Genomic DNA, 18,952 nt, shown 5'->3' on the forward strand with positions numbered 1-18,952 from the left:
GACTATGACCTACCGGCAACCAAGCGAAGAAGGTGCTTCAAACAGAAGAGAGTGATTCACAACGTCAAATGCTGCTAATAATAGGTCAAGTTAAACACCTGAAAACTGATTACTGAAGATCACTGGTGAATTTGATATGGGTAGTGGTGAAAGCCTGAGTGGAGAGATCAAAAGAGAAAGGAAGAGAAAAACTGGAAGATACAAGTAGAGACACCCTTTTGGAAGAGTCTGGATGAAAAGGAGGCAAAGAAAGGGAGGGGAATAGGAGAATCAAAAGAGTTGTTTTTGTTTTAAGATCACAGATAATAGCTTGCTCTATGCTGACAGGAAGGATTAGCCCATTCATTCCTTCTTCCAAAGACAAATTTACTGTGCTCCTACTGTGAGTCAAGCACTGAGAACATAGACAGAGATGAATAAGGCTCTCATAGACAGTGGTGAAAAACAAAGTTAAAACAATTATAGGAAGATAAATATTCCAGTGAGGTAAAAACAGGATGACATGGGCCCAAAAAAGCAGGAGGGGGACTGGGAAAAGGGCCAAGTAAAAAATTCCAGAGGGAATTAAAATTTAACCTATTCTTAATGAAGCAGGAGCTCACCACAGAGGTATTTCATCCAGAGAGACTAGCAAGGCAAAGACAAAGAGATCTGAAAATGCGTACACTTGAGAGACTACAAATAGTCTGCATGGCAGGACTGAAGCACACATGTGGAGGAGCAGGGAAGAGAAGCCAGATTTCTGAATGATTCTAGATGTCAAGCCAAGCACTTTAGACATTTTTCTGATGTTAGCTATGGGGAGCTCTCCAGGATTTTAAGCAAGGGAATACATGCCTATCTGCCTTTTAGAAATATTTTTCTAGCAGCAGTGGGTTAGATGGACTGGAGAGAAGCCAGACTAAAAGCAGGGTGTTCACACAAAGCTATGTTAATGATTAAGGCAATGGCAGAGGAAAATACACAAGACAAGGAAGCTTGGTGACATACTTAGAAAATGTATCACTGGATGTGTGTGTGCTTATGTGTGCACGTGCTAGAGGCCAGCAGGTGGGAAGACATAGTAACAAGAGGAAGGAGCCAAGGAGGTACTGCCAGATTGTTTTAGATGAGGAAGTATAGAGTAAAGCCCTAAGTGAAGACAGAGATTACATGGGGAAGATATTCCAGCAAAGCATAGAAAGCTCTGCCCGCCAACCAAAGCTCAACTAGAGTTCAGGAGAGAGATGAGGGCAGAATAGCCAAGCATTATCAGCATTTCTGTGATTGACTGAACCTAGGATATGAGGATGGGAAAGAGATGTTCCAGGACAAGTGAGACCAAAAAAATGGTCGAGATCAGGACCTTGAGAAACATGATTTGTTAAGCAAGGGAACTGATTTAAAAAAAAAAAAAAATCAAATAGATCCTTCTCAAAGAATAAATGTATTATTCTATTTCTACTGGTAGCCACGTTAAATATAGTTCTATTATTTTTAGCTTAAAAATACATCCTAACACAGGAAAATTAAGAGGTACAAACTTCCAGCTATAAAATAAATGAATCACAGGGATGAAAGGTACAGCACTGGGAATACAGTCAATAATAATGTAATATCTTCGTACGGTGACAGATGGTAACTAGACTTATTGTAGTGATCATTTTGTAATGTCTAGAAACATCGAATCACTGTACTGTGCAACAGGAACGAACATAGTGGTGTAGGTCAATTATACTTCAAAAACAAACAAACTAACTCATAGACAAAATGATCGTCTTTGTGGTTACCAAAGGAGGGGGTAGGGGAAGGGGGAATGGGATGAAAGTGGTCAACAGGTATAAACTTCCAGTTATGAGATGAATAAGTACTAGAGATATGATGTACAACCTGATTTACATAATTAACACTGCTGTATGTTATGAGAGTAAATCCTAAGAGTTCACATCACAAGGAAAATATGGTTTTTTCTATTTCTTTAATTTTGTATCTATGAGATGATGGAGGTTCACTAAACTTATTGTGGTAATCATTTCATAATGTATGTAAGTCAAATCACTAAACATTTACAGTGCTGTATGTCAATTATATCTCAATAAAACTGAAAGTAAAATGTGTATATACATATACATATATATATATATATATATATCTCCTAACACAGTATTTTGTACACAGTAGGCATGTAGATGAAACAAAAGCTAGTTTAACACAGTAGGGATTTTGCTGAAGGCTTACCAATGAAATTTGACCACAAATAATATGAGTAAAAAGAAATCTGGGAGGTATTTGGTGACTGAAAGAATTACAGATAGTCTAAAAGTATGGTATTTGGGGAGAGATATATAATCATTAATGAGAAAAGTAGATTCTGAGAAACATTTGAAAACCAGCATCTAAATAGAATGTTAAAAGGAATCTGAAATCAACCGAATGATGAGAATACCTTTTAAATTTGATTTTAAGTAGGCCATCAGTAAACATGGTTAAAAGTTCCATTAAATGGCAAAATATCACAAGAGAAAAGCAAAGTTGGCATGAACATTTAAGGAGTTTATGAATGGAAAGCTGCATAGTTAATTGGAACAAGCGAAGTTGGTATGACCATTTAAGGAGTTTATGAATAGAAAGCTGCATAGTTAATTGGAACAAGATAGTATATAAAGAATTATTTTACAATACAGAACCACAAGTTAAATCTCAGCACTACTTTGGTAACAAGTTCACTTTTACATTTCTTGTTTACATTACCTGTTTGGTTTCTAGTTGTTTGCTTTTTGAGTTTTCGCCTTTTTCTGCACTCCATAAACTGCCCTTGTCAAATCGGCCACGAAGACATGCTAATTCTTTTTGACGTTCCTAAAATCATCAAAAGCTCTATTTTACACAAGAGCCAAAAATATGTTTAATAATATTCAAATTCTACTAACCTTGTCCTCAGTTTTCAGATTCACATTACACACAGAATATAGGACAATAATATTTCTAATTTGAAATAAGTGATACAGAGAATCAAGATGCTATTTATCTCCAGTCAAAAAGACTGGAGTCAGAATTCACAGTTTGACTTCTAGGTTCTATGCTCAGACCATGTAATGAATAATGTTAAAAGCAGTAAGCCATACCTGCTTGAGCTGTTGTGCTAAATGAGTAGTAGATGAAGATGCGTTTTGCTTGAATAATCTTTCTTGTATGGCCTTTGTATTTGGAGTGATAATGGGACTTCTATGGGGTGTGCTACGAGCTGGACTTTCTTTGCTGTGCTCTTGACAACGCTCTCCAAAGCGTTCCAGGAAAGGCTTAATTCCTGCTCCTCCTAAAGATAATGCACACATTTTGGGGAGGCTGTTTAGAATAAGTAACAATTATGATTTCTATGGGAAAAGCTCTAAATCCAGTTCAGCTCCAAAATGCTTTGATTCTACTAGGAATATTCATTCAGAAAGTAAACAGAAAGAAAATAGTTCAAAAAATTTAAAAAAAGGGCTTCCCTGGTGGCACAGTGGTTAAGGGTCTGCCTGCCGATGCAGGGGACGCAGGCTCGTGCCCCGGTCCGGGAAGATCCCACATGCTGCGGAGCGGTTGGGCCTGTGAGCCATGGCCGCTGAGCCTGCGCGTCCAGAGCCTGTGCTCCGCAACGGGAGAGGCCACAACAGTGAAAGGCCCGCGTACCACAAAAAAAAAAAAGAAAACTTAAAAGAAACGTTTTTTTACCACACTATTTAATTCCATGTCCTAAAATTTGTTTTATAGGACTTAATTCTTTAAGAAAAACAAGAAGAAGAATTTTTAAAAAGTAGAGTAAGAGGACAGTAGGGATTAGGAAACCCTTAAGCTAAATAATCGGAACCTAGATGATTGGAAATTGACTGTATGTGCATTAATAATATACCCTAACAACCAAGAATCCTGGCCATGATAACCCAACTACTAATATTTCTACAGCCCAATTTATTTTCTTGCTTTTAGGAAGTCTAACATGAAAATCCAGTGATTAAATCCTTTTTCTCTTTCAAAAATAATAATTAGGGAAAATTTACTTTATCAAAGGATGTCTTGATTTTATAAAGTCTTAAAACAGTACTCATTTAAAATAGTATGAGATCCATTTAAAATAGAACAAATGGGATATATACCACCTCCATGATAAGAATGCTAGGGTTGCACTACATAAAAGGAGGTTACCTATATCATTAACTGGCAAACATTTTCCCATAAATAGCCAAAGAGTAAATATTTGGGGCTTTGCAGGCCATATGGCCATTGTCACAACTACTCAGCTCTGCACTGAAGCATGAAAGCAGCCACAGACAGTAAATGGGCATGGCTGTGTTCCAATAAAACTTTATTTGCAAAAACAGGTGAAGGGCAGAATTAGACCCATGTCCAGCAGTGAAAGCACCGAATCCTAACCACTATACCACCAGGGAATTCCCAACAATGCCCTTTATGTCGTTCTTATCTATGCCATTAAGTCTTTAGAAAATTGGGAGTCATAGTCCAATTTCACATGGGGATTTTGCTGTTGCTTCCAGTTCTCATTTTGGCTCATCTGGAAACTGACTGCTGGTTTCTACTTACCCCATAACTAATGGATTCCCCACTCTCATCTCTCTGACTACTTCTCTTTTACGATGAACTATTATTTCTGGAGGGATTGAAGTTTTAAGAAGTTAAAATGTAGAATTAACACAGTCTTTCCGAAAGGAATTCTAATGAAAAAGAATATAGCTCAAAGTACACTATATTACCCTATATTTGAACCTATATTTGAACCATATTTTTTTAGTCCTATGTTTCTCAACCAATAGCATGCGGGGGTATACCAGAAGGTGTAAGTCACCACAAGATAAATATGGACTTCCTGTGGCATCAGTTTACCATAGTAAAATTGAATTTTCATATGTATACATTCACATACAATATACACACATATAAATTAAATGGGAGTGGAGTCATTTGTATACATATTCCCTTCCCTATGGGTGCTTTCATAGTGAAGTTTGAGAAGCACTGCTTTGCACGCTTGGTTATAAGAACGCTTCTCCATTATATCCTTAAAATGTGATTTCCAGTTGTATATGCTTTGTCTGCATCAAAAAGTATAGAAGAAAGTATCTAGCATGGTCATTCTAGAAAAAAGCATGTTTAAACTGTTAAAATGTAACAAGTTAAACACTTTGACCAGTAACTGGGCTAGTCTACATTAATGAACATTCATTCAATCAATTAAAGCTGACTTTGAATAAGTCTCACTTGATACGTTCAGGCATTTGCCCTGGCAAACCAACACTGTACCATGAACAATTGGATATTTAAAATGCTAAGAACAGACACACTGAAAATAGTCAGCAGTACTTTAGATTTTTAAAAAAATATGTTACCTGGTGTTGTAGATTTGTTCTTAGGCTGAGATTGCAGACAAATTTCTCTGTTTAATTCCTCCTTGGGCCGAACTGTCCGGGATACAGGTGACCTCTCAGTTGATTTTGACACCTCTGTTTTAAGAGGACTAACAGAGGTTTTTTGAAGTAGTTCAGGATTTTGTACCTCACAATTTTTAGCACTGGTGATGGATGTAGTAGAAGATTTCACTGGGGAAGAAGTAGCTTTCTGAAACATGATAATACTTAGGGTAAATAACAACATTCACAATATCTAAAGGTAGTTCTATAAAAAGCACTCAAATCCTATAAAAAAACAACTCAAATCCTATATGCTCGGTAGCCTTTATGTAAACTCATGAAAAATATTTCTTACTCTCTAATAGATCAAACCAATTTGAAAGGTTTGAAAAAAATTAACTTAGAAAATGCCATTATTCAAATTATAATATGTAGTTTAGTCTGCATAATATACTGATGGGTAATTTACTACGAGGGATAGGGTCACTCACTATTTTAAAAAACAATTTCTTTTATATTATCACACTAGTACCTTTATAAATGTTAACTGTATTAGGTCAAATTACCTATATATTTGCATTTTAATTAAATCAATATTAACTTGACAAAACTGTATCATGTACTTGAAGGTGAACTATAAGTTATTAAGTACTTACTATGTGCCAAGCACCATACTAAGTGCTTTATGCACATTATCTCATTTAATCCTCCCAAACCCTTTCTTTCCCAATTTACAAATGGGAAAATAAAGTTTTGCAAGATTAAGTAACTCTCCAAAGCCACACTTCTAATTATGTGGAAGGGCTGGGATTGAATACAGGTCTGTCTAATTCCAAAACCTGGCTCTACACTTAAAGATAATGCTCAGAAACACAACATTTTTTTCTGTTTTGGTTTTCTCATATTTTTTTAAAAAACGTTGAGATAACACATGGGTAAGGTAATCTTTCAAACATTCCAAAACAATATACAGTAAAGGTATCACGCCCACCCTTGACAACTGCCTTCTAGAGGTAACTACTGCTACTAGTTTTCAGAGATATTTGATGTCTTTCTTGTATTTATACACATACATAGAGCATTCTAATAGAGAAAGTAATTTTCAGGCTCTCCCTGATGGCTAAGAAGAGGTTCCACCATTCCATAGTATATACTTTGGAGTTACATTAAATTCATGTAATTTAGTTGTCAATTGCTCATTTATCTTGGGACAGAATACCAAATTTATGATTTTTACTTTCTATGAAATACTCTAAAAATACATATAAACATCCTATATAAAAGTTATAAAATGCATACCTACACATATATATAAATTATTACTCATAACAACAAAAAAAGTTTCCAAAGACCAAAATTATATATACTTACCCCAGAGCTGGAAATTGCAACATTAATCAAAGATGCACCCACAGCACTCGAGGATGAGGCTTTATTCAAAGAGGCATCGCCATCCCTTTGGGAACAGCATGTAGCTTCCTGCTTAACACTGCTGCTATTGATCCTAGCAGATGCTCCACTTGCAGAGGAAAATTTGGATAAACAAGTGGTACCAGGCTGTTCTTGTACACTGTTTTGCTTTGCAGATGAGTTTTTTACATCATCTTCCCAGGAGCAAATAGTTGCAGCAAGGTTGGCTAGACGGCCCTTTCTCCCAACTGGAGTTGCTGAGGCATCTGAAAGGGATGGTTTGGGAGGGGAGGTAGCCTCTGACGGCATTGCTGAGATGGGTGAGCTTTCATGTATATCATCTGAAAATGTTTTAGAAGTAAAAATTCATGAGTTATATATGTGTGTAATAAAGGGATCACTCAAAAAAAAAAAAAAGCTTTTCTCATATGCATGAAACTACCAAACTGCTTAAATTTGACAATATATTTTCAAATCAGATACTTAATCCAAGTTAAAAAAAGAACACTTTGTTACACCTATTTTTTTTCAATTATTTGATGGATTATGAATCTATAAGACACCATAGATTTAGGTTATATTTTTAGGATTAATTTATGATGTTATAACACTGCACAACTTAAGATTACATATTCAACATATTTGTTTTAAAAATGTATTAGACCAGTGCTGTACAACAGAACTTTCTGCAATGATGGAGATGTTCCATATCCAAGGTGTCTAATACAGTAACAACTAGCCACATATGGCTAGTGAGCATTCGAATTGTGGTAAGAGCAATAAGAAACTTCATTTCATTTTAATTAATTTAAGTTTAAAAGCTACATATTGCTAGCGGTTATGGTATTGGATAGCACAGGGTTAGACTAATATGTTTTTCTGCACAGTTACTTCATTTGGAGATAAATCTCAAATAAGCAATACTTAACTTACGAAGGCCTGTATGCATAAAGAGTATATAGGGCAGTCAAAGTTCATGGCACTTTCTATTCCAAAAATTCAGTCAATGGAACAGATAGCCCTCCTGCTGTCCAAGGCTTATAATTCTGCCAGAATTCTCAATTCTACTCCTCCAAAACCTTCTCAGGGATCTTGCTCCAAATAACCCCTTCTTCCTTTCTACAAACTTTTTTTTCTACACATAAATATGCTCAAGTCTCTCTCATCTTAAAGCTAAACCCAAACGTCCTCTCATCAATGTATGCGCCCTTTTAGGTACTGTCCCTCTTTCCCTGCATTATATTCACTCACCACTCAACTCCCTTCAACCTGCCTTCTGCCTACACCACTGCCCTGAAGTTGCTTTGGCTATTTTTCACCAGATGCCCACACACTTTGTGGGCCTTGTAGTTCCACGTGACATCATCCTCTATTAGTTCTGTCTTTGCGGCCTGTCCTTCGTGGTCTCCTTCTAACTACCAGCTACCTCCATTTGACTATCCCACGGACACCCCAAATAATATATCTGAAGTTGAAACTGCCCCCAACACATTCCTCCTCATCACGCCTCTTCCTCCCTTCTCCCTTACCATCCACCACCCAGTCATTAAGTCCCACAGATTCTATCTCCTAAATCTCTCAAATGCAGCCTCCTCTTCACTTTCACAGGCCTTCATCATTATGCCTGAATTACAGCATTGGCCTTCTAACTGGTGTTCCTGCTTGGAATCTCTGCCCTCGTCAATCCCTCCTCAATTCTGATGCCCAGAGTGACCTTTCTAAAACATTTGCCTACTTAAACTCTCTCAGTTCCTCTCCATCACCTCCTGGTTAAATTCCAAATGCTCTGGACCCGGCTGCTTTCTTCAAATTCATCTCTTGCTTTTCTACCACATGAACTATATACCAGAATACTTACTCTTTATACACACGGTATGCTCACGGTACCTCTGTGCTTTTCATCCGTTCTGTTGTTTTTGTCTAGAATATCTCCACTGTCTGAAGCCAGCTGCCCCTCAAAGTCCAGGTTAGTTATCTCTGCCTCCTCCAGAAAAGATTTCCTGACCACCACCCTCCCTACAATACCTTTTTGCATACCTTCATCATTTTCTTTAGAATAAGCACCATCCTCTAAGTAGACGACAGTTTTACTGTTATGTTTTAGGAATGGGCTTAATAGCTCTAGCTCCTCTAACTATTCTTTGTCAGAAAGAAAGGCTTCAGATAAATTATATTTTGGAATAATCCCTCAAACCTTTAATTGGCTATACCCACAGTCCTGTATAGTACTCACTAAATCATTCATCACACTTTATTCATAAGTTTCAATGCTAAAAATTAGACAGGCTATGATGCCTTAATGAGATTTATTTTCAAGGTCGAGGTGGACATTTGTTAACATTTGCTTTCAACATATTCGAAATCACTGCTGCAAAGCTTCCTTCTCTAGAATGTTTAGGGCCTTGGTTATATTCTTGATCATGCACTAAATCACAACGCTCTTTCTTTTTTTTAAAAGGAAAATCTCCAGTCCTCTGCCCATAGATATTTCCTACAAAACAGAAATGGAGCGTTCTTCTATTCAGGCACGTTTACTGGTTAGCCTCCTCAGACGTTATAAAGAAGCATGGTTAACCCCACCCACCACTAAAATAAATAGTTATAATTTACAACGTGAACTATCAGCACCCTGTAAACACGCCCCAAAACATCAGGCAGGTCATAAAAGTTGAGCCCTAGAGTCAGACAACTGGGGTTTGCATTTTAGCTGCTGCTGACTGTGGGCAGGCGCCTTAGTCTCTCTGAACCCAGTCTTCTCTTCTACAACATGAAGAAAAAGTAGTATGTATGTCATAAGATTGTTGTAAGAATTAAATGCTATATTACATTAGAATTTTTTTTTTTTTTTGTGGTACGCGGGCCTCTCACTGTTGTGGCCTCTCCAGAAAAGATTTCCTGCGGAGCACAGGCTCCGGATGTTCAGCCTCAGCGGCCATGGCTCACAGACCCAGCCGCTCCACGGCATGTGGGATCTTCCCGGACCGGGGCACGAACCCGCGTCCCCTGCATCGGCAGGCGGACTCTCAACCACTGCGCCACCAGGGAAGCCCTACATTAGAATTATAAAATATTTAGAACGCCTAGCATTTCACACAGTAAGTGTTTGCTCTTGAGATTATCACCACTGCCAGAAGGGATCATCTTAAATGTTTTTCTATCCAATACTTATCAAAACTTCAGTTAAAAGAATTGATATTTATGGAAGACTGCCTGAAATATATGTAGCCCATCCATTTCCTCAGATCACTTGGTCTTAATTCTGGCTATGTGTCAGAATTACCTACAGAGCTTTAAAAAAAGAGAAGGGAAGGAAGGAAGGAAGAAAGGGAGGGAGGGGGGAGGGAGGGAGGAAGGAAGAAAGGAAGGAAGGAAGGAAAGAAGGAAGGAAGGGATAAAAAGCACACCCCAGGGCTCCACCGCACTCCTGAGATTCCAGTCCAGTGGTCTGAATGATTCTGATCCATAGGAGCTGGGCTGAAAGCCAAAGCTTGGCTTCCCCGGGTAAGGCCCAGTCGTCACCAAGCTGTCTACCTGCACTGTGCTGGCTCACTTTAGAACTGCATTTACTGAAATGAGCCTGGAGCCAGCTATCTGCCTACCTTGAGAAACCTTACACCTTCACTAGCTCCCACAGTTATCTTTAGGACCCAGGGAAGAAAGTTCTCTTAGGTCTTAGTGCCAACCACGGCTCTGTTGTTTTGTTTTTTAATAAACATTAGTCATGTAATTGATAGCATTTCACCTCTCTGCACTGGCTGCTAGCAAGTTCAGAACCATCTCTAGCAAGTGAGGAGGACCTTAAGGCCTGTATTTAATAGACTAACTTTACCCTTCACTTTGTTTTTCCTTCTCTTCACCTTGATTTCTTCATTTTTCCCATTTTTAATACAGGTATTTTTGTAAGTCATCCCAAGGCTTTTTATGTAACAAGGTAGGAGATAAGCTCTCCATCAGATTATGGACCCATGAAAGGCAAAGATCAGGTCACTTTATCTGTCTCTGGCATCTTAGCATGAAGACATGCTTTGCTGGTGCTCGAGAAATGTTTTCTGAAGTTTTCTTTCTCCCCTGTTGAACAGCATTGCATACCTTAGTCACTCAAGTTTATTTAATTAGTGAATCCATGAAATAGGATTTCTTGAATATAGAGCTGAAGGGCAGCAATGCTGATAATGCCAAGAGTATAGTTTATTCTCTCCTGTTTTTATTGCAAATATAAGATGGTTCCGTTACAAGATCAGGGTTTTGTGAACCAGTCTAAGAACCTCATCATCATCTACTTCGATGAGAACACAACCAACTGATAAATACATACTGATATACAAACCATTTGCGAGCAATGGATACTCAGGATATAGATCAAAAGCGTTGACCTTTCATGTGTTATCTGATACATAAAATTTTCAACATACCAAGTTGAATCGTACTGACACAGATTTAAGAACCACACCATTCACATAGTTTATACCTGTCACATCATCATTATCCCAGTGACGCCGCTGCTCAGCCAGCTTTTGCATTCGTGTTTTGACTGAGGAGGCTGCAGTTCCTTCCAATCTTGAGTTTAGCCCTCTCCTCACTCCCAGCAGCGATGCCGGGGCGGCCACGGAATCACTGACACCAGCTGGCGTTTGTGGCCCTTGTGGCTGCGCCTGAGGAGACATAGGACTTGGAGAACAAGGTTTTGCAGAAGCTGACTCAACCGGTTTTTCATTTTCCAAGTTAGAAACTTCTACTTCAGTGTTGTCAGAACAGCGTTTTTTTGATGGTGATGGTTTTGTGCAAGATTTCTCTAGATTAAAAATGACAAAAACATAATAAAAATTCTGTAATTCCTCACAGCATGAAAAACTTACAGTAGGTACAAATTAATAAAACACCGTCTCTCTGTTCCTTTAAATGATTTTACTCACAACAAGAAATACGTAAAATTCTACTTTCTTTCGGTAACTTAGAAATCTGATATAAGAGATTTCCCTTTAAACAAACATATAATTTATGGTTTAAAAAAACCTTAATGAAAAAAATCTTCAAATAACATCCTCAAGAGATATGCATAATATTCTATGTGGTCTTAAGACACTAGGAAATAAAAAGTGCACACACACAGAATAAGCAAATATTCTAAGGGATTTTAAAGATCATACAGCCCAATCACCACATTTTTAAATAAGAAAAATCAGGCCCAGAGAAATCAAGTTACCTGCTTAAAGTGACATAGCTGAGCTAAGAGTAGACACAAGCTTTCTGCTTTTAAAAACAATCTTTCATGAACAATAGTAAAGAAGGGTAGAAGGGCACCTGGCTTGAGGTTTAGGAGGCAGAGAACCAAAACCTGACTGAATTATCTGGTCAATACCAAACAAATTCACTGGCACAAGCGTTTAACAACATTTTACATTTTAAACTTCCACGAACACCTATAAAATAAATTTAAAAGTCCTAAAAGAAAAAGGAGCTATTCAAACACAAGGCATATAACTTTTACCCAAGAGTGAGTTTTAATACATCTCCTCGAAAACTAATAATTTTAGTTTTAGTAGGAATGTAAATTCCTACTAAAAGGTAGGAATGTAAATTCCATAAGAGGTCAGTTTCATTGGCTGTCTAACCAAGTGTTCTTGTTCTGGTAGTAACCGAAGTATGATTAGTGGGAAGTCATGATTGCCCTCATAAACATCAATCTAATTAAATGTACATCATGAAACTTTCCAGTCTTCTGCAACTCATTTAAGGGTATATTTTCAACAAACTTATCTAATCATTTTTTGGACGTATTCCTATTTAACATGCTTCACTATCTGAAAGTAAAGAATTTTTTGAGTTTACATTGCTTATAACAGTAAATCTTTCCATTTAAGCATCAAAACACAGTTCCAACCACTAGTTTTCAAGTACATAGTACTCAATATTTGATTGCATAAACCCATGCCACAATGAAGAGATCCTGGACTGGAGCCAGGCCTCTATTTCCTAGGTAATATATATGGTATTCCCTCCCTTCAAAATGTATTAACACACAAAAATAAACTCTCCTTCTATGGTTAGCTCACAAAATAATGGGAGCCAGCACTATGCCCTCATCTCTTTTGTAATATTGGTTTTGTCCTCTGTAATACTCTTTTTCTATATGTATTTTAAATTTATACTAAAGGAAATGATCATCTCCAGATTATTCCAAATGCTAGGAAAAGATTAAGCCAGCTGACTGACGTAGGCTGAGGATGCCAGGATTTAGGAAAGAATCAGACAAGCTTCCAGGTGCATGTGGATTTGTTGGGGGTGGGGGTGGGGTTGCTTAATTTTGTTTCTGTTTAATTTCACCAGTTCTGTAGATTAACAACCTGTACTTTGTGCCCAGCCTGAGAGAGATGGTTCAGCAGACAGAGGATGAAAAGGCTCATCAAATTACAAGCATTTGCAGGCAGGTCTGCCTTTTGTTGCCCTGCTCACGCCACAGATACATCTGAACCTGGTGGTCAGCTGTGCTGGCACCTGTTGGGGTAGATAAACTGTATACCACGGCAGTATAAGTGCCCCAGTGCTCCTTTATTATTCTTCCCTGAGAGGTTTTAAGGATAATTTTGGAATGAGGAAAATACAGTTCAACCAGTTAATCTGAAATATTTGTTAGAAATTCTGCTCTGGCCTGATAGGTTCCAGGCCAAACGCTGATCTTTCTCCCAGAGGCTATTCCATCTGTCTCCCAAAGACCTTGGTTCTTCTGCATGAACAACAAAACGCTTGGCGCTTATCTCCTTTTAAAAAATGCCAAGTTTACTTTTCCCCACAAAGCCTTTTACCTTCACCACCAGACAGGGGCTGCTGGTTACTTGCTTCTGAAAGTGGCTCCCTGACTCGCTTGGCGTGAGTCGCAGATCTTGCTGCTGGGGTGGGCCGCTCAGCCATTTTCCTCTGAAGATTCTCGCGTCTGGCACGGGTTCGTTCAAGCAGTTTCTACGTATATCAGAGCGTTAAAACACAAGTCTCGTCAAAGGTTCAGGAAACGTCAGGTATCTTCTAAAATCACTAATTGCCATCATGTACGATAACAGTTAAATACATTTCAAAAGTGAAATCCTAAGTAATTAAGTCAAGATTCACCAAATGAACACCCCCATGTCAAAATTTAATTACAGACGTAATATGAACATTAAAGGGGGAATAAAATGTGTTAAGTTAGTTGTATGAGATTTTAAATGGCCACAAATTTGTTTCTGCTTCCATCAAAAGCTATTTGAATTGTGATGGCCTTATGATTCACTTTGACCATTAAAACGCAGCAGAAGTGATACTGTGTATGTGACTTCCAGTCCCAGGCCTCAAGAGGTCTTGTAGTTTCTGCTCTCACTCTCTTGGAACACTGCCTCCACAAGAAGAATCCCAGGTTAAGCCTGCTAGACACATGGCCCAGCTGACAGCCAGCATCAACCACCAGACCTGAGAGGAAGGCTATTTTAGACCATCCAGTCCCGGGTAATTTGTATATCACTGCAGACTCCTATACGACTGCAGGGGACACCAGAAGTCCAGCCCAGCTGAGCCCAAATGCTAAGCCATTGAATCATGGAAAATAATGTGGTGGTTGTTTTAACCACTATGGTAGGCAGAATAATGGTCCCCCAAAGTTGTTCACTGTCCTAATCCCATGAACCTGTGAATATGTTACCTTACATGGCAAGAGACTTTGCTGACGTGATTAAACTAATGACCTTGAGATGGAGAGATTATCCTGGATTTTCTGGGTGGGCCTCAAAAGGGCAATTGTCCTTATGAGGGAAGAGCGGCCCAGAAGCTCACAGTCAGAGAAGATGTGACAAGGGAAGCAGAGGTCAGAGTGATGGACATTTTTCGGCCACAGGCCAAAAAATGCAGGTGGCCTCTATCAGCTGGAAAAGGTGAGGAAACAGATTCTCCCTAGAGCCTCCAAAAGGAACACAATCCTGCTAACACTTTGATTTGAACCCAGCAAAACCTATCAGACTTCTGACCTACAGAAGATAATTAATATGTGTGATGTTAAGCCAGTAAATTTGTAATAATTTGTTGTAGCAGCAAAACTCATACAACCACTAAGATTTGGGGTGATGGCAAGAGATAACCGGCGTAATAGTCCTTTGAAGACATAAGACACTTCCTAAGAGAAAAATAAATAAGCCTAAATAATCTTATGTTTTATTTAATTAAATATCAATATATAATAGTTTTAAGGTGAAATCTTAGCCATTCCATAGAATCGTGAATACTACTCTTTTCTAACCCCAATGTATGCTCCTAATTCGAATCAGTGTAGTATAGCAAACACAAGACCCTGTAAAACAATTCATTCTCCTTCAAATGAACACAACCAAAGGAGGCATGCAGATTACTGGCTGGAGTTTACAAACTGCCCTGCAAACACAGATATGGAAGTTAGTGCAGACTAAGGAATTAAACTCCATCTGACCTTTTTAGTTGCTTAATTAAAACAGAATAATAATTTTTTTAATCCTTCTGAGTATGCAAAAGAAGCATGAGCTAAATTTGGAAGAAGGCACAACTCTCTACTTAGGAATGATTTCTCATTGAAAGAAGTAACTCTAAACCTAAATGCTATGTCACTGAAAGAGTAATTTATGAGCCAAATGCCTTCCAAAACACAAGACCTTCACCCTTTAAATAAAAGTCTTCAACAAACTCAAAAGTGATAGTATTATACAAATTCATATATGTCTGATAATTTCCCCCACAATAAAATATATCACTCCCAAGATGCAAAACTAGACTAACTATATTCATTCATGGACACGCCCACATTCCATTCTGGTCAGTTAGAATACTTATGAGTCCGTATATCTTCGGTTACTATGAGTAATGGGTCACAGAAGAATGTGGTTTTGCCATTCAAATATACACAAGTGTTCTTTTGCTACATTAGATTCAAAAATTTCAAGATTAAAACATATTAAAGTAGATAAGCAAAAAAGTTCCCTAATCTGTAAAATAAAACTAATAAGCACCAAAGATTATTAATGTAAAGAAATGATGTATCTAAAATACATAAACTCAACAGCTCAATAAATGTAAGTCACCCTTCCTTATAAAAGGGTAACAGGAATTTAAGGGATCTTTTATTTATAAGGTACATTCTTTCAAATATCACACCTCCTTCTTCAAATAACAGAGGCATTAAAAAAAAATAAAACACTGCAATTACTAACATAATCAGGAAGGTATTCCACATGGATGAATCTAAGATAACTGAAGCATATAGTCCTAAAGCAATTTCTACCCCATATCCCTCAAACTATTTCTGACAGAAATTTTTTCTAGGAGATACTACTGATTTTCTTGCCTTCTTAAACAAAGTAGACTCAATAACAATTAACTTATTATTTTCAAAATGCTGTAGCAGCATTCTTTCCCAGGTCATCACAGAGATTTCGCTTAGTTCTGGAAAAGTAGACAAACTCTATCCAAAACAGTGATAGCATGTATATCTATTTATATCACAAGAAAAGATGCTTTATGTATTTTAATTGTAGCTTTTTCTCTTTTAAGGTTCCTACATAGAAAGCTCTGACTTGGCACACCTAGCTCTGGGTTTCTCTGTGCTAGTCTTGGAGTGGGATGACCATCACTAGTGAGCAGGTCTTCACACCAAGAGGCTAATACTGACATCATGAGTAGTAAGTTGATGGTTTTAAATCTACCTAACAACAATTACAACAATCACTAATGCTTATACAGGACTTAATATAAAGTACTTTCAGTGTCTGCACACACTAACTCATTTCATCTTCAAAATATGATTTGGTAAAATTCTGTTTTTACTACTGTTTTACAGATGAAGAAACTCAGGCAGGGGTTAAATAACAAGCCATAGGTCACACAGTTAAGAAGTGTCAAGGCAGGGACTTCCCTGGTGGCGCAGTGGTCAAGAATTCATCTGCCAATGCAGGGGACATGGGTTCGAGCCCTGGTCCAGGAAGATCTCATATGCCGCAGAGCAACTAAGCCCACGAACCACAACCACTGAGCCCGCGAGCCACAACTACTAAGCTCGTATGCCTAGAGCCTGTGCTCCGCAACGAGAGAAGCCATCACTGGCTGCAACTAGAGAAAGCCAGCGCACAGCAAGAAAAGACCCAATGTGGACAAAAATTTAAAAAACAAAACAAACAAACAAAAAAAAAACAGTGGCAAGCCAAGATTCAGAACCAGGCTCTGGAGTCTGGACTCTTAACTACTTTGCTATAAACTATCTTTTGACTAAATCCAATTGCTCTTTTAAAGAACTAATCAGCAAAACTAACCAAATTCATACAATCAACATAACTTTTTTAACACTATCTGCTGATCATAATAATAAACGTGTGCCTTAACTGTTTGTTCATCCATAAATCAAGATGGATTCTTTATCTCCAGTTGGTCCATGAAGAACATTAGGAAGACATGGTCCTGTGGACCCTGTCTAGATGCTGATTCAAACAAACTGCAAAAACATGAGACACTTAAGGAAACATGAACACTTACAATGTTTGATGATATTAAGGAACTGCTGTTGATTTTTTAGGTGTGATAGTAGCATTATGATTTTTTTTAAGTCTTTAGTGTTCAGTGAGAAATACTTAAGTGCTTACATATAAAATTATATGATCTCTAGAATTTGCTTCTAAATAATTCAGAGGGAGGGATTAGAAGGGGATACAGTAAAACAATATGGCCATGTGTTGCTGGGTGGTGGATGCATTATATTTGAAATTTTCTACAATAGAGAAAACAATATTGCTAAAATGTCCTAACAGTTACTGTTGTATATAATTATTTGCCTGTAAAATGATTTGCACTGAATGGCTCTCTTCCATATCAATTCGGCAGAACATTATTGGATGTGCTTGATGTTAGGGAAACATCTCTCTGAATAGGAAACAACAGTCCTACTTCAAGAAGCTTACATTCTAACAGAAAACATGTTCAATGGGTAAATAAATGCAAGTGACATGGGTACTGTGAAAGGTGATCTCCCCTCTGAAGATGGGGAATCAAACTGTGAGCTGCAAGTTGAAACAGAGTTTGCCAGGCAGAAGAGGCAGGGAGAGAGGAAGAGTATGCCAGACAGCACTAGTGACAGCAGGGAGGAGAACCACTGCACAACAGCCTTGTCTGAGGAAACAAGAGTTTAGGATAGTTGTAGCCTTTCTCAACTAGAGTTACCAAGAGAATTAATCCCTAACGCCATGGCATTAATGTAATTAATTAACAGCTCTCCTATGCCTGTAGGGTGGTCTGGTTAAGAATCACCCTTGGGAAAACTGAGGAAACAGTTCTCTCAAATAATTTTCCCTGTTCTATGGTTCTGATAAGGAACTCTGGGTGAGAAAGTCATTTTAACTGACTTCCAAATTGTTTTTCAGACAAGGAACTGTACCAGTTAGTTTCACTGTGCAAAAATGTTATGAATGCTATAATTAAGCACCTAATCTTTGGAACCAATTCAAATTGTTCACTCATTACCAATTAAGGAAAAGATGTCAAAGCTGTTTATTTCAACTGCAACCGATCTAACTTTTCATAACATAAACCATACATATTTCTGAGCACACTCTAAAATGAAAAGTTTCTTTTAAAGAAAAGTTTCTTTCAACTGAGATTTGTACTAGCTTCTGAATAACATTTTTAAGTAAAACAAAGTACAATTTTCAGCCAACTTTCAAAATGCTTTGTCCTGTCAGTTACCTAGGAGAATGAAAATATTCAGAACACATAGGGCTAATATTTTAAGGAATCCTATTCTAAGTTGGAACATAATGTATCCTTTTTAACTTCAATGTAAGTGAAAAATATGTAGTGCACGACCAGCTCTATTCTTTAAAGCTAATACAAAAATGTGTTCAGGATTTTTTTGTTAGAATATTTAAGGTTAACGAATTGATGTGTTTTCCCCCAGAGATGATTGAGAATTTGTAAACAAAAAATAAACACGGTTGTGTTTGAACACAAGTAAACTCTAATTGTTGAAACTTTTAATATCTTAGGATTGTAAGTACATCTCAAAAAAAAAAAGTATTACCACTCTCCATTCAATTTTTCAATCTAGTGCAGAGACATTTTTTAGGCTCACTTTGCAGCAACTGTTATTTTTTGAGTTGAAACTTGCACAACAACCTAAAAAATGA

General features: G+C 37.6%; 1 protein-coding gene across 12 annotated transcripts in view; it reads right to left on the reverse strand.

Moving 5' to 3' along the window:
- ANLN (anillin actin binding protein) overlaps window positions 1-18,952 on the reverse strand; it is a 63,163-nt gene that overhangs the window by 34,828 nt on the left and 9,383 nt on the right. For 11 of the 12 annotated variants that reach the window (XR_004351340.1, XM_032642240.1, XM_032642235.1 and 8 more), the window contains exons 2-7: window positions 13,598-13,751; window positions 11,263-11,586; window positions 6,756-7,135; window positions 5,364-5,592; window positions 3,105-3,295; window positions 2,731-2,838 (exon numbers count right to left, since the gene is read on the reverse strand). Coding sequence is in view for 11 of the 12 variants with exons in the window: in XM_032642240.1 (XP_032498131.1) it covers window positions 2,731-2,838; window positions 3,105-3,295; window positions 5,364-5,592; window positions 6,756-7,135; window positions 11,263-11,586; window positions 13,598-13,751 (1,386 nt within the window). In the remaining variant the exon portion in view is untranslated. The remainder of the gene's footprint in view (window positions 1-2,730; window positions 2,839-3,104; window positions 3,296-5,363; window positions 5,593-6,755; window positions 7,136-11,262; window positions 11,587-13,597; window positions 13,752-18,952) is intronic. The other variant, XM_032642245.1, reaches the window with a different exon arrangement.

This window comes from Phocoena sinus, chromosome 9, assembly GCF_008692025.1.
Source record: "Phocoena sinus isolate mPhoSin1 chromosome 9, mPhoSin1.pri, whole genome shotgun sequence".
In the NCBI taxonomy this organism is placed as follows: Eukaryota; Metazoa; Chordata; class Mammalia; order Artiodactyla; family Phocoenidae; genus Phocoena; species Phocoena sinus.